General features: G+C 39.7%; 2 protein-coding genes across 4 annotated transcripts in view; both read left to right on the forward strand.

Annotated features, from left to right (window-relative positions):
- Window positions 1-3,023, forward strand: part of chd5 (chromodomain helicase DNA binding protein 5) — a 37,176-nt gene extending 34,153 nt beyond the window's left edge. Inside the window, exon 40 of the mRNA XM_080891724.1 lies at window positions 233-3,023. Coding sequence (XP_080747850.1) covers window positions 233-360 — 128 coding nt within the window. The 3' untranslated portion in view covers window positions 361-3,023. The remainder of the gene's footprint in view (window positions 1-232) is intronic.
- A 1,995-nt stretch (window positions 3,024-5,018) lies between these two features.
- Window positions 5,019-13,764, forward strand: part of arhgef10la (Rho guanine nucleotide exchange factor (GEF) 10-like a) — a 125,031-nt gene continuing 116,285 nt past the window's right edge. Inside the window, exon 1 of one of the 3 annotated variants that reach the window (XM_080890589.1) lies at window positions 5,019-5,306. The gene's annotated coding sequence lies outside the window, so the exon portion shown is untranslated. The remainder of the gene's footprint in view (window positions 5,307-13,764) is intronic. The other 2 variants (XM_080890587.1, XM_080890588.1) reach the window with 2 other exon arrangements.

A 13,764-nucleotide genomic window follows, 5' to 3' on the forward strand; every position in this document is an offset into this window, starting at 1 on the left:
GCAGATGTCCATTGTGCACTTTGGCCTATGACCTAGCTTTATAAATAGCTGGTCATAGAGCTTTAATTTGTCATAGAGCTAATTTTTGTTTTGTTTTTTAAGAAAGATTTAGAAATTTACTGACTTTGTTTTGCCTTTAAACAACTGTCTCATACCATCTGGCAAAATTCTCAACATTCACATTCATATTGTTTCAGTGAACCACAAAAAAAAAGATCTCTTCTCTTTTCAGTCTCCACTAATGGCCCCCCACCCCCTACAAGCCATCTGGACAAGAAGTCACTTGACTCCTTGAGGGACGTGGCTACGCCTGACCTCAAATCAGGCAAACCTAGTGATGTCATCTGTATTGAGGACTAGACCAGCTCTGTAACACTGACCTCAGGTCAGAAACTCCCAGGGATGGAATCTCAATGGATGACTACTGACCAACTCTTACGCCACCCTCTCCTTGTTCTCTCGCTCCTTCCTAACTCCAGATCTAAAAGTCAAGCTCTCTTCTCTCTACGGATAAGGCAATTAACTTTTTAATGCAGACGTATGTATCTTAACAATTGCACTTTTATCTTTAAAGAATCCTATAGAAGTATTTCAGTAGATGTTTGCTTTTGTTTACCTGTGATGGAAAGCTGCAGATTAAGAAGGAAAATGGAGCAGCTTCTTTGAAAACAGCTTCTTTCGCTCTGCACTACAGTGGAAGACTCGAGCAAGTTGGTGGCACTGAGTTCCTGACGCGCTTGATTGGGGCTCATTCTGATTCTGGAATGTGTGTTTTATTTGCGTCAGCCTCAATTCTTTTCATCTGCATACACTCAGTTGCTTTTACTCATCTGCCTATTTACTGTACACTGTGACTGTGCTCCCCCGGAGCTTGTCCCCTGTGAAGAGTGGAGTCGTCGAGGATGTCTACAGTCATAGCTTGATAAGAGATTGCTTTTTGAAGGCCAGTATTGTTATTTTAAATAAACTTGTGTTTTGTCATTCATGTTGTAACCTGTGAAGAAAATATTGATTTGAAAGAATCAAGAACTATTAACATGTATGCAGTAGCTGGACACAGGCTTTTGGAGAATCCTCTAAAGACTGCCACCTGCTGGTAATCTCAAGAAAGTAATTTCTGCTAAACCTGCAGGGAGACTTGACTGCAGTACCTGGGAACGTTGGCCTCTTGTACTGTATATACTGAGAGACTGCTGTTTATTTTACCTCACATATGTCTAATGATAGTGAACACATGTAAACATACATGGATGAAATCAGAAGCCTGGCTTAGTGTTGTACATGAAAATCAAGTGAGAGAAACTTTGGGAGTGGCAAGAATGATTTTTAATGCATTTTAGAGAAGACTGAGTATTTCTGTGTATGGTACAATATTTGTGATTCTTTCTATATTTGAATGTTAGTAGTGGCTGTAGAGCTTAACCCTGGGGCCATGACCGGTGGGACTTCATTGTAAACAGGGACCCATCTGGTACATCCACATACAGGGCTTCAGTGTTACCGAGACCAGAGTCCTGAATGGAGGGTGGAGTTTTATCCCTCTTATATCCCAGGGACTTTCCCAGTTCCCTTTTAATTGTTAGGACTAAATAAGAACACATGTGCTTATGGTGCAATGTCACCTCAAGTTTAACATTTGATGCAGACTGCGCTTTTGTTTGCTTCTCTTTTTTTGAGGTTAAATCTAATGTTTTTGGTCACTTGGTGCCATTAAAGGATATGATCCAGAATGATTTGTTCTTGTTGCAGTGCATTTCCTCCGCAGAGGTTAAGACTGTAAATTGTGGTGTTACAGTCAAAGCTTTTCATTTGAAGTAATATTCTCTGTGCATCAGCATTCAAGGACCATCATTGCTTTTAGATGATGTCGTCACTTTCAGCCTCCTTAGTAACAGTGTACGTGGTCATTTATTGCTTTACCTGGTGATAAGGCTACTACATGTTTACTCATTCCATCTACTGTTTTGTGCTAAAGTGACTGCACCTGGTAAAACAGTCTTTTTATAAATTCACACGTATTTAATTTTCTATTAACACACTGCAAGAATATTAGGACTAAATGTACAAATCTTTATTGACAAATCTATCTTTTTTTTCTTTTTCCAATGATATGTTTGTATTATGATTATTATTATGCCATTGCCAAGGCACTTATTTGAAAATGCTGAAAGGATAATTGCTATTGACTAATCTAAAGTGAAGAAATAGTGATTTATGGTGAGTGTATATCCTTACTCTGTTTTTTGCCAGTTCAAATGGTTGTCCTTAGGTGCTCTCTTCTGATTCCCTCTTCATTTTTCCAGCTTGTATCGCACTCATCGTTTCTCGAAATGCTTTGACTTAAAAGTCAAATTCAAAACATTACGATTTGGAAAGCATCATGAGACTAATCTTGAGTGCACTACGCTTTTTTAGTGTGAATCGATGCTGTTTCCGTTACCGTTTTTGTTCATGCCAGCAACTACTTGACCATGACATGGATGGTTGACAGACAGAACCTCAGAAACATGTAAATACTTGTTGAAATTGAAAGATTTTTCAGAGATAAGTCCATGTCATATAGATTTTTGTATTAAACTGAAAAAGATGAATGTTTACTGGATGGTGTTGCCATAGAACTGCTATGTGCACCGTATGTGCTCATCAATCAAAAACTTGTCCTTTTCCTCTGGAACTGTGACCATGAGATGACGTCGAAAAACACAATACTTCACTGAAATGCAATCAAACTGAAGTCAGTATGAATGTAATGTCTGTTAAAAAGGCTTCAGTCTACTATTACCAATATGTTAACAATGTATGCACATGCTTATTAATGTGGCTTCAAAAGCTACCAAAAGACCCTGTTAAAAGGCACCTTTGTTGCAGTGAATGCACAGCATGTGAAGCGTTTGATGGTTCACTTTTGGGAGGTGGTGGTATAGCAGGCATTTACAGACAATGAGCGCCAAGCAGTGTTATGGTACTGATATTTGTGCTGTATAGCAGTTGAATGAAAAAGTGAATTGTCATCTTTTTATTTGTATTCTGTGTATTTGTTCAATGTGTTTTAATAAATCTTCTGAACAACAGAATGTTTTCTGGTCAGTTCTTGCCCTGTACTCAGTCTGGAGACAGCTGAAGAAGCATGCAGATAAATAACTGAGCTGAGGATTTCATAATCAAAGCGAATGACATTTGTCTACACTTCACCTCACACATTACAGTGTGTTCATATGCAGCGACCTCTAGCACATGTCACACTGTGCATGAGCTTGCAGAACTGCAAATGTGATTATTGTCAGAAATAGAAATACTGAAGTACTCAGACTGAAAAAAAGAAAGCCAAAATGTTAAGTGAATGAATGAATGAATGTAACAATAAAAAGTAAAAGTCTGATACAGGACTATCAAACACAGAGTCCAAGAGGCAACTGGCCCACCGAAGGGTTGAATCTGGCCCCTGAAATGGCGAATGTTAAAACTGTCATCAGGTCAATGAAAATGTACTTTCAAAAAAACTTAGTCAAATTGTAAAATCATTTTGTCCAAAAACACTCTGGATGTGTGTTTGTAAACTGGGTCATTGAACTTTGATCACCCTGGTCCAATTCAAATTGAGTACCTTTATTTATGGTAAATGGTAAATGGCCTGTATTTATATAGCGCTTTTACTAGTCCCTAAGGACCCCAAAGCGCTTTACATAATGTCATCCACCCATTCACACACTGGTGATGGCGAGCTACATTGTAGCCACAGCCACCCTGGGGCGCACTGACAGAGGCGAGGCTGCCAGACACTGGCGCCACCGGGCCCTCTGACCACCACCAGTAGGCAACGGGTGAAGTGTCTTGCCCAAGGACACAACGACCGAGACTGTCCAAGCTGGGGCTCGAACCGGCAACCTTCCGATTACAAGGCGAACTCCCAACTCTTGAGCCACGATCGCTTTATGAAACTTAAAGCCTATTTAATATTAATGATGGTGTTTATTTTGTTAAGTAATTATGAATGCTGATAGTTTGTGTTTAACATGGCCCTAAGATGCTTCCATTGTGATACTAACACACCAGTTCCCCATGTTGTTTCAGATATTCACTGTAGTGCATCCTGGACACATTGCCAAAACATGACAGGGCTAGCGCAGACAGATGACACACTCTCTGTGGCTGATTTAGAATAACCAGTTACCATAAATTGCATGTAATTTGGTCTGTGGTCACCAAGACATAAAATGTGCATGTATAGAATCGTCAGTCACATGTGATTTAAAAAGAAAAAAGAAAAGAAAAGATTTTTTTGGTGTGATTTCCCATTACCCACAGATTTCAGTTCAGGATTCTTTGAGTGCCATGTCTGTTTCATAATGTCAAAAGTTGTGTATCAAAATGTCTAGCGTTAAAACAAACCCATATAGAATTTGAAGTAAAATAAGTCCATATTTGTTGTTTTTTACAATGCAAGGGATTATTTCCCATCTTCTCAAATTGTCTAACCTAAACAAAAATAATAATAAATAAGAAAGTATATACATTTATGTTCAATTCAGATAATAGACTGCTTCTTTAAAGTCCGTATTAAAGCCTTATATCAACGCACCTTAAACACAGGCTGTGTGTGGTGTGGGGGGAACACAAGGATTATAGTATTAAGCATTACTTTGCTGGAGAACCAAAAGTATTTTTTCATCTATTGTTTCAATTCAACCGGCTGCCTAGCACAGACACCTTCATCCCACACGGAAGTGCTGTGAGATAGCGTTGCCCCTAATTCCTCTAGTCCAACCCCTTTTTGTCTGAATCTCGCCCCTGATTGGTGAAAATATCATCCCCTAGGCATTTCATTGGCTGAATGCTTGCCTTTGCCAATCTGCTATTGGTCAGTTGTGACTGAGAACCCTCACCCCGCTTTGTGCCGCTGTCTGGACAGCAGCAGGGGTCTGGAGAGTGGGAGGAGGGAGAAAAACCAAAGAAAGGACAAAATGAAACTGGATGAGCTGAGGGGTGGCGGGTGGGGGCAATAAAAAAGAGAGGGGAGACAGAGGGAGGAACCGAACCAGGCAGCGAAAAAGGGGAGGGAGCAAAGAAGGTTACCTCATCTAGAACTGTACACACGGTGCAGGGGAGAAGTTGTGGGAAAGTAAACAGGACAGGAGGTTTCCAATCTGTGTTCAGCCACTTGCAGCCCTCACAGGAGACTATAAAGATGAGTGTGCTGGAACTGGAGCTGTGGTAAAAGCTGAGAGTTTATGGGAGGCTACCAGGATTAAAGGGTCATCAGGGAGTGCCTGAAGCTTCTCGGAGGACACACTACTGAGGACAAGGAGGTGAGAGGCATATTTGTTGTGTTCCAAATAGGTTCTCCCTTTCCTTGTCTTATTTTTTTATCCTTTTATTCTGTCTCTTCTCCTTCTCACTCCCCACTCTCAGCATGGTTAGCATGTTGCAAAGACAGCAGCTTTGTCCAAGAGGGCTATTGATGGAGTGGAGTTGGGGGTGGGTGTGCTGGTTTGTGCCTCTCTGTCTCTCAGTCTGGCACTTAGAAGGGCAGCTGAATGGACAATGTGGAGGAGAAGAGCAAAGGATGGGAATGGTAGATACCTGTGTGGCCCTTTGGCAGAGTACACACCATCATGGACGATTAAACCTGAGCCTGCCTCAAATAGCCAGCAGGGATACAGAGGATGAGGCCTTGTTATGATAGCATTTTCAGAGACAGACACCAGGAAGGATGAGAGAGGGATTGGTGGCTCAACCTAGATCCAAAACACCTACTAGCTGGGGGTTTTCTCCAGTGCCTTCAGCTATAAAAAAGAGGCCTGATCCCGGCCTAAACCATTCCAGTTTGACGGTTGCTTCCCGGCGTACAATGGCCCCTTCTGGGATGGATTTCACACTGCCTCTATACTCTCAGCAGAATAGAAAGGGGACACAGGAGGGTGGAGGGTTGCAGTTGGGGGGCCTAAGGGACCTCTGACCAACTAATTTGCATTTTGTGCTAGGGCTCTGTTTCTGCTTCACTGGCCGGATGTCCAAGGCATTTTTTTTAAAGAAACTCTATGGGCTCACTGTATCCGATCTTTTTTCTCCTTAGTCACAGTCCAGCACTTCCAACAGACATTAGAAATCCATTCATGCATGTCTTTAAACTACCACAAAGACGTTACTATCAGTGGACACCCTCTTCATTTTGCCAAACATTCACCCATGAAACTTGCACACATGCACTCACACAGTGTACACATGTAAGGCCTTCAGACTGAACTTAACAATAAGCCATTTGATAGTGGGTACACGCCTCCCAAATGTTTACCGGTGTACTGTATCGCACACTGACTACATTCCCTTGGGATGTGGTCAAGAATTAGATAATTAACTAGTAGAACACATTCAGAACTGTTTGGATGTAGAAGCTTATCTGAAGTATTTTGTAGTCACACTAATGTCATGTTACCCAAACATGTCTTATCTTATTTCCTGTTAGCTCTTTTTGATAACAAATTCTATAGCCAAGTCAACTTAACAAAATTCATTAGCCTTCATTAGCGTAATTGCCAACAACATGTTTAGTAGGTTAGTTAGTGATTCTAAACTGACTATTTTTGCAAAAGGCAATTTCATGGGTAGGTGCAGGCAATTCCTTCATTATGTCATTGTCAATTGAACAAATAAAGAGCCTGGAGTTGATTTGAGGTGTGGCACTTGCATCTAGAAGATTTTGCTGTAAACAGACAACATGCGGTCAAAGTAGCTCTCTGTGCGGGTTAAACAAGCTTTTCTGAAGCTGCTAACGGACAGAAAAACAGAAACAGAAAAAAACCTATCTGAGAAACTGCTACAATATTAGGAGAGGCAAAATCTACAGTTTTGTACATCCTAAGAAAGAAAGCAAGCACGGGTGTACTCAGCAATGCAAAAAGACCCAAACGTCCACGGAAGACAGCAGTGGTGGAAGATCGCAGAATCATTTCCATGATGAAGAGAAATCTCTTTACAACAGCCAACCAAGGGAACAACACTAAACTCCAGAAATATGCAGTCAAAATGATTGGGTGGTGTTTCATTATATAGATGGACAATTACCCAAAACATACAGCCAAAGGAACCCAGGAGTTTATTGAAGCAAACAAGTGGAATATTCTTAAATGGCCAAGTCAGTCATCTGATCTTAATGAGCATCCATTTCTCTTGTTGGAGCCTAAACTTTGGACAGAAAGGCTTACAAATAGACAGCAAATTTGTCCAACTACCTTTGAGCCCCTGAAATGAAGGTGTTGTGTTTATAATGCTTTAGTTGCTTATATTTTTATGCAATCTTTTTGTTCAACCCTCTAAATTAAAGCTGAAAGTCTGCATTTCAACTATGTCTTGAGTTGTTTAATTTAAAATTCATTGTGATAATGTACAGAACCAAAATTATAAAAAAAAGTTGTCTCTGCCCAAATATTTATAGACCTAACCGTAGTTGGATCAGGTGACCCTGAATCCTTCCTTAGTTATGCCGCAATTGGCTCAGGCTGTTGGCAGCTTCCCATGATGCCCTGAGTGTTTGTTCTTCGTTCACCTCTTTTCACTTTCTGTGTTTATACACTCTGACAATGAAAGTTTGCCCTGTTACTTTGAGCTGCATAACTCTGTGTTTATGCATTTAATCATTAGTTGTTAAACTCAGGCTCACTTCCACAGTCTGGGTTTTGTCCAGTCTTCCTCCCCTCAGCCCCAACCAGATAGCTGTCCCTCCCTGTGGCTGGTTCTGCCAAAGGTTACTTCATGTTAAAAAGGAGTTTTTCCTTCTCACTGTCACCAAGTGTTTGTTAATAGGGGATCCTTTAATTGTTGTGGCTTTTTCTGTGTTATTGAAGTGTCTTTACCTTGCTTTATTAAGTGCCTCGAGGCAACTATTATTATGATTTGGCATCATATAAATAGTATAGAATAGAGGTGAAATTAAACTTTTGAGCCATAAGGAAACATTTGTTTGAAATTCAGTGAAATTGAATATGTTTACTAATTGTCATCTTTTGATATACTAACCTTCATCGGTCACAGTAAGTGTCAAAACAAAGATAATGCTGGCACTCACTCAAAAGTTCTCTTAGTGTGGGAATATCTTTTTATCTTGTTTTTGCTTCAGGAACTATGAAAGGAAATGTGAAGTTTAAAAAGCTTTGACATAAAGCATTAACAAACAACCAGTGTTGGTTAAATTAAGGTAGGGTTTTCAGGGTCTGACCCTGACAATCTTGGAATTTCTGATTAGTAGTTTCAGTCAGAAATATAATTTCTCATACAGGATCTGGGGTTTTAAGGATCGCCTTTTTCCCCTTTGGTTTCAAAGTGGATTTTTTTTAAGGGGGGAGTTTTGCATTTATTTGGAGTGTAGAGTAGACAGGAAAGGAGGCGAGAGCAGGGGAAGATGAGCAACAAAGGGCCGTGGGTAAGACTTGAACCCATGCTGCATTTCAGCCATATGGCATATGGTCGCCTGCTCAATCGGTGAGCTGAACTGGAAAATAGATTTTTTTAAAACTTGATTTGACTGATGTAATTGTGCGAAAACAACTGTGTTCTTTAATTTAGCAATTCAGCAGCAATGTGGTGGTACTTTGAAGTCTCTTTATGTACTCTGTGAACTATGCTATATGTTCTCGTGTATTTGGAACTGCTGACGGTACTGACAAAAAAGCCAAAACATCAAATCTGAGTAAAATAATTAACTTGGTGTCTTGTTCCAAACAGAGGTATGCACCTATTCTTTTCACCCCATAAACTATTTTCATCTTCAGCATCTCACTATTTACACTTTTTAAAAAATCTTCTATGTTGTTTCTGCACATAACTGCTAAGTTATGGAAGTATAGAGATCTAATTTTGGAACGTAAGAAACGCTAGGAACTAAAGATTAGGGCACCCTGACCTCTGTAGTATTGACTAGTCTCTTTCTGTCAGATCTAATGAAACTAAGATTTCAATTAAATTACATGTTTAATGGAATTGCAGGAAGGTTTAAGATAAGATAAGATAACCTTTATTAGTCCCACACGTGGAAAATTTGTTTTGTCACAGCAGGAAGTGGACAGTGCAAAAATTAGAATACAATAAGAATAAATACAGTACACAACTGTACAGAATAAAATAAAATACTATATACCAGAGGTGGGACCAAGTCATTGTTTTGCAAGTCTCAAGTAAGTCTCAAGTCTTTATCCTCAAGTCTCAAGTCAAGTCTCAAGTAATGTCAGGCAAGTCAGAGTCGAGTCTCAAGTCACTGGTGTAAAAGTCCGAGTCAAGTCACAAGTCTGAAACTTTGAATTTCAAGTCCTTTCCAGTCTTTAAAAAAAAAAAAAAAAAAACGAAAAAATAATGTTGCAGTTATGCTAAATGTAAATATTAGACCATGTAATTTTAAAATCTGTGTTTTTCTCAACACATGACAAAATAGTGAACTTAGAAAATATACACAAATTGTGAAATTGCACCTCTTTAAAATGCAGCTCAATTAAACTTAGCTCCAAGAATAATTTTCACCGACAGTTCTGAGATAAGCTGCATGTTATTCTTGGATGCGGTTGTAGGACCGGCTTTGAAATCGCATGACAAAAATATCATACACATTAAAAAAAACTGCATCACCAACGTAGCCTGGACAACATTTGCTAGTTAGATGAAGTCAGCTATCTCATCGTAGCATATTTATATGCATATTTATAATCATACGGTTCTTGGAGTGAGTGCATACGATCATGAAGTTTAGTAACTTCAGGTCACTGCAACAAGCCCAGGTACAGTTTACCGACGGATGGGTAGTAGTAGTAGTGGGTAGTAGTGGGATGGGTAGTAGTGGAAATAATTTCTGGTACCCATCACAGAAATGTAGCAGTGACAATAATACTGTATGCTGTAATCGTACTGGGCAATTAGTGATACAAAAAACCTGTTTTATCCTGTGAATAAAAGTATATGTTTTTGTCAATGTACCATAATAACAGAAGCGAAACGCAATATTGTGTCAGGACAATTCACTATTTATGCGCAATAAATAAAGGAGCATAGCGCGACAATTTCTGTTCAGCGCCAGACTTGCTTGTAACCTATATCACCAATTATGTTAAGAAAAATGACGCATTAACTACAACAGCAGACTGACCTTTGTGTAAATGCTTGGAGCAGACTAACCTGTGAGCTGGAGTGTTCTGGGACGTTATATTTGGTCTTTGAATGGCTGCAATCCAGTCGCCTCTTTGTTACTTCGGAAACATGGCTCGAACAATTTCTCTTCAATGACATAATCCGATAACAACCGATCTCTTTACCCGTCGGCTTCCCGTGGCTGTCATGCGACCGGCTATTGCAGTTAATAATACAACGGCTTCTTGACATTTTTGTGTTTCTTTTTATCGCTGTATAACTGATTTTAATTGAAAGCCTGCGTGCGCTAGTACCGCTTGCCACGAGTTCCCAGAATCCTTTGCGGTTCTACCCGTGAATGACGTCACATTTTCAATCTCTATATAATATGCATGTTAAATTTTATATTTGGGGTAAAATATCAAGTCTTTTCAAGTAAACCGGTTCAAGTCCAATTCAAGTCCCAAGTCATTAGTGTAAAAGTCCAAGTCAAGTCACAAGTCTTAGAACATTTTTTCAAGTCAAGTCTAAAGTCATAAAATTAATGACTCGAGTCTGACTCGAGTCCAAGTCATGTGACTCGAGTCCACACCTCTGCTATATACAGTAGAATAAAATATACAATAAGATAAAAATAGAATACAAATGCTATATACAACTGAGTAAAAATACAACGATGCCAGAAAAGATTATTGCACTTAGTGTTATTGCACATGTGTGGATGTGTGTGCTTGATCAGTTAAAGTCTTTGTTGTGGAGTCTGACAGCAGTGGGGAGGAAAGACCTGCGAAATCTCTCCGTCCCACACCGTGGGTGCCGCAGTCTCCCACTGAAGGAGCTGCTCAGTGCTGTCACAGTCTGCTGCATGGGGTGGGAGATGTTGTCTAACAGTGATGACAGCTTAGCCGCCATTCTCCTGTCACTCACCACCTCCACTGGGTCCAGAGGGCATCCTAGAACAGAGCTGGCCCTTCGGATCAGCCTGTTCAGTCTCTTCCTGTCCCCGGCAGAGATGCTGCCGCCCCAGCAGACCACACCATAAAAGATAGCAGAAGCCACCACAGAGTCATAGAAGGTCTTCAGGAGTGCGCCCTCCACTCCAAACGACCTGAGTCTCCGCAGCAGGTACAGCCTGCTCTGCCCTTTCCTGTAGAGGGCGTCTGAGTTATGAGTCCAGTCCAGTCTATTGTTCAGATGAACACCAAGGTACCTGTAGCTGTGTGTTAATTGCACTATTATTAAAACAACTTCTTGAGATTTCGTAAGAAAACCAAAGATATTCTTTCATTTGGGAGCACATTTTCATATGTGATCTCTGATTTGATTGGCACATCAAAAGAGCAGCCACCCCTGTTTGTCACTGACAATGACAGTTTGCCTTGTTACTTTAAAGTGCACAATAGCAAACATCAAACAAACACAATGTCAAATCTAATGCTAAAGGCAACAGCAGACTGCAGAAATCTAAGAAAGTCGCTGCACATATCAAAAACTGAATTGTCTGAGATTGTTTACATAAGACATTTTAGATTTAACTAAGTGTAGTTACTGTTGTTGTTCTGTGGTCCCAGTTGCTGTTTTTATTGTTACGCTCTAGCCTGGAGCAAGATCAGATAGAAGAGACTGACATCTACTTGGAACTCAGAGGAAAGCCACTGAAGAGTTTTTATTGGCAACAGGGAATTATTCCCGCTACATTTGGATGCTCCAGCATTAGTCTGTACTATCTTTAATGTGCACAAAGAACAAATCAATAAAACACTTACAGCATACATCATACAAGCTCATAATAGCACTTCACACAGGGATTTTTTTTGAGTATTTGATGTTACTGGAGAATTCCCCCTTATGTATCAGACAACTTTGATATTTAGAAACACTTGTGATAAATGTTATGATCTTTCAGGCGTGTCTTTTTTGATGATTATATGCATTATATTATTATAGACATTGGAGACATTGAATCTAAAATGCAAAAAACCTTCTTCCTGGTTTCTTATTAGTTTTTGCATATTTGTCATACTTACATGCTTCAGATCATCAAACAAACTTTTAGACAAGCATAAACAAAGATAATACAAAACCCAGTTTATAAACACTGATTTCATTTACTATGGGAGAAAAGCTATTAGTGGTGCAACTGATCAGAACTCTCACGGTTCTGATCGGCTCACGGTCTTAAGTCACTGATTGGATCAATTTTCGGATCAACAAAAAAAGACAAAAATGTAACATTTACTTAGTGAAGTATTTTTTGCCTGTTAAAAACATTAAACTCAATACTTATTCCACAAAATTATATTAAAAAAATGACTGTACAATATAGGGCTTTGCATCTATTTTATTTATACAGTGTCAAATTACAACAACAGTCGCCTCAAGGCGCTTTATATTGTAAGGTGGACCCTACAACAATACATACCGCTCATTATATCGCACTCCGCTGTGACATAATGAGCTGTCACGGTCACGTAGCTTTCCGTTGCCCTGGAGATCCACCCATTTGTAGTTGGGCAACAGAAGATGCCTGGGACAGTTCAGCCATAACTTTAAACTTTTCCTGCTCATACATGCTTGGAATGATCTTGCCACTAAAGTGGACGCGTAGCGTGGCTCAAGCGCGTTAATCATAGTTTAAACCCCGTGTTTCGCACAACGGAATACGGCTTCCCGTCTACAGCTAAACACCCCAAAAGCTTTTGTAATAACTTTAGCCCGGTCGGATTGGGCAGGAAAGGGCTGCTTGAATACCGCAAACTCCTCTGCTCCTCCACTTGGACCGCTAGCGCTGACCATAACTATCGTTTGACAGACCCACCACGCGCACCATACACATACTTTTTTTCTTCTTTTTTGAATCTTCGGATCATGTGCGTGCCGCACCCTTGCAATCAAGTGTTAGCAATAACTGACCATGAGTCTTTCACATCACTGCAGAGGAATTTTGGCCCACTCTTCTTTACAGAATTGATTTAATTCAACCACACTGGAGGGTTTTTGAGTGTGAATGACCTGTTTAAGGTCGTGCTTACACAAATCTTGGATGAAATTCCTTTTTTTATAGCATGTATACGGAGGAAATATATCAACATTTGATACAGGCAATGTCTTTGGGCCTTTGTTTTCTAACAAATTGTATTGTAAGGTGAATAACACCATATTGATTAAAATGTTCCTCTAGACCTTTGAGTAATTGCTTTCATTCACTTCTAATAGCTGACTGCAGGACTTATTGAACTTAACCTTTCCTACATATGTTTCTGTCAAATCCTCCAACTAGTGACGTATTATTAACCTCACAGGTAAATCAAGGCATATAGAGACACCCAGATTACACATAAAATCATCAGTAATGGTTTTGCAAAAGAACAGGTGAAAATAAGAGAAGGGAATTAACATAGATACTACAGTAATTTGGGCTAGTTTGAATTAATCAACAATCCATTTCAAGCCTATGCAGGTACAGCAGCCAGTCAGTCTTACACATTTTTGCAGATATTTTATACTTAACATACTTTATGTTTTGGTTAAAAAAAACTACTTCATGGATCAGGATATTCTTCAGCATTTGAACAGTAAGGGACACACTTGTCTTGCCCACTATTGTGCTGTGTAAACAAATGGGATATGGGGAAGTCACAGTTAGTCCTACTGTTT

This window comes from Rhamphochromis sp. 'chilingali' (genome assembly GCF_963969265.1).
Source record: "Rhamphochromis sp. 'chilingali' genome assembly, chromosome: 9".
NCBI classification, from domain to species: domain Eukaryota; kingdom Metazoa; phylum Chordata; class Actinopteri; order Cichliformes; family Cichlidae; genus Rhamphochromis; species Rhamphochromis sp. 'chilingali'.